The sequence below is a fragment of the Penaeus monodon genome, chromosome 15 (genome assembly GCF_015228065.2).
Source record: "Penaeus monodon isolate SGIC_2016 chromosome 15, NSTDA_Pmon_1, whole genome shotgun sequence".
Lineage (NCBI taxonomy): Eukaryota > Metazoa > Arthropoda > Malacostraca > Decapoda > Penaeidae > Penaeus > Penaeus monodon.
In genome coordinates, this window is record NC_051400.1 from 8,266,747 (window position 1) to 8,269,233 (window position 2,487).

Below are 2,487 nucleotides of genomic sequence, written 5' to 3' on the forward strand. Positions count from 1 at the left end.
TGAACCGTTTAAGAGAGAAGTCTGTTAGGGTCAGCTATCAAGGTCATTATCAGGGTGCTAGCCACACTTCAGCGGAAGGCCTTCAATTCAGTCTGTTATACTGATGTCATAGCAATCATCTCTGTTGTGATGAAACCTGCTAAAATGTTGCATAGAACACGATTTCCGTCACTTGTAATGAAAACAAAAATTGCCTGATTTTGTACTTACAATAACTATGTCAAATAATTCACTGTGCGCTAAATGGACAAAAAAAAAAAACACTCTGAGCATGACGTACCAAGTGTAAATCTCTAGAGGCAAGGACTACTCATTTTTTGTCTTTTTTGTATGCAGGTGTTTGAAGTTACATATACGGTAACTACCACAGACATCTGGCAAAGACACATGAAGAGAGATTTCCATTCTAAAGAGCCACACAGCCAATCATGAACTGATTTCTGTATATTTTTGCGTCTGTCTACCTGGTTCTTTCTCCCTTTCTTCTCTCTCTGTTCAACTTCTATAGTCCTTTATCCATGTGCTTCTGTCTCCCTGCTAGTCCCTACATATGACTTTGTTTCTCTCCCTAAGTATTTTTCCCTACTTACTTCTTCTTTATTTCTAGAATTACTTTTGGATCGTCAGTGGCCAAGAAAATCCTTCGTTGAGCAACGGTCTGACGCAACTCCAGCTCTTTGTAGAATTCATCCACTTCTTTCATGTACACACTGAGGTCAATGTAAACTGCCTCCATCTTCAATTTGTCTGACCGCCGAATCTGCAAGCTGAAATATGGAAAAGATTCAATTGTGAACAAGCAGTAGGTGTTAAAATAAAGTTATATATAGCCGCATCGTATTGTTTTAAGTATGTTAAAATAATAACATTTACCCTACAACAGGAGACTCGTAACCCATTTCTCGTGCTAGCTTGTCAGTGTAATTCTGGAAATCTTGGTTCATCCTCATGGCATACTTGAAGAATTGGCCCATCCACCAGGCAAAAGGATCTCCATGGAGGCGCATCAGACGCTCGGAAATGTCCTTTGGGATTGATTTTGGAAAATATTTCGGCCTCGGGTTCGGTCTGTCCCAATCCGGAAAATGCACAACAAGCGAATCTTCCTTTCCTGCAAGCAGATTCGTGAAGAGGTGACTCCTATGAGAATCATATTACCCCTTGAGAGTGTCTGGATATCTTTTACCTTATATAACAATTCTCCATCTGATGCATATATATCATTGTTAGACTTTTCGTACAGTCCTATACTCAGCAATATAACATCAAGGCATTAAGCACTCTACCACCAAGTGTAACAACCTTCTGCCCCTTTCATCACGGCAAGACAACAATCAACACTGCTTTTGCATGCTCTCTCACCTGGCCAAGAAACCATCTGAGACTTGTTGTAACTCGTGCAGGTCTCGCTCAGAGGAAAAAGAATGTTTCGAGTCCTTCGGGATTGCCATTGTAGTCCTTCGTGTTCAGAATCAAGGTTCGCTGAGTGCCATACGATGCCAGGAAACAGTAGCTCAGGTGGTGCAGATGGCTCCCCATACCTCGGGCCTGTAATGGTAAAACACGAGACTGTGTCGTGAAATTGAAGAAAATATCTTTAAACACTGGCTTTTAGATTTCCTTTGTCTCTGCATTTACTTTTGGAGATAAATTGTAGCACCACTCTATAATATTTTCTGTGCGATTTCAAAGTATAATAGTTGCCTTTGTGAAGAAAAAAATCTCCAAACGTTCTCATTTTGTCATACGGAAAAGACGTTGCAGAGGGACTATAACCATACAGTACTTACTGGAGCTGTAAAATCACAGTAGATCTTCTTGGCAGAGGCGCAGTCGCGAGGATTCTGCAAGACGTGCAGCCGATGTTGTACGAGGGCGCTGAGGGCAGCGGCCTCCTCCTCCCGCCACTCCCGAAACCCGTCGACCTCACCAAAGTGCGATGAGGTCGTGGGAGATCACTCTGAGAACAGTGGGGACTTGGTCACGACTTTCAATTATCCTACCACATATAGAGGATTCTCACTATGGTGCATTTTGGAATTATATAAATCGGAAAACAAATGTTGAACTATCAACTGGGTTAGAATAATAACAATAGGATGCCACAACACAAAAAAGTCTTGCTCTGTCTGTATTACAAGTTTGTATATCTGGCTTTTAAAGGATTAACACTGGATTACTGACAGCTAAAACGTACCTTAAGTAATGTTCCAGTTCTTCAAGGATGGTGCTACGCTTGGTGTTTGAGTTAAGATTTCTCAGGTGGAATTTCAAGAAGCTCCGGGTGTAACGCACGTCTCTTACCACCTGTTGATGCATCTGTTGGGCCTCCATTAATGGTTGTGACAACTGATCGGAATCAACTGGAATGGAACATGGGTATTGAGTTATGCACACATGTAGATATACACGCACATATGTGATGGCGCTTTTGTAGTTCTTGTGTCAAAAACCGGCCTTGCATGCATGGGCATATCTAGACAAACA

General features: G+C 41.7%; 1 protein-coding gene across 1 annotated transcript in view; it reads right to left on the minus strand.

Annotated features, from left to right (window-relative positions):
- LOC119581728 (alpha-(1,6)-fucosyltransferase-like) overlaps positions 1-2,487 on the minus strand; it is a gene marked incomplete at its 3' end in the record, with an annotated part of 49,931 nt that overhangs the window by 15,591 nt on the left and 31,853 nt on the right. Inside the window, 7 exon segments of the mRNA XM_037929856.1 lie at positions 591-767; positions 874-1,111; positions 1,363-1,419; positions 1,422-1,548; positions 1,791-1,931; positions 1,933-1,960; positions 2,198-2,363. Of these exon segments, the coding sequence (XP_037785784.1) occupies positions 591-767; positions 874-1,111; positions 1,363-1,419; positions 1,422-1,548; positions 1,791-1,931; positions 1,933-1,960; positions 2,198-2,363 (934 nt within the window).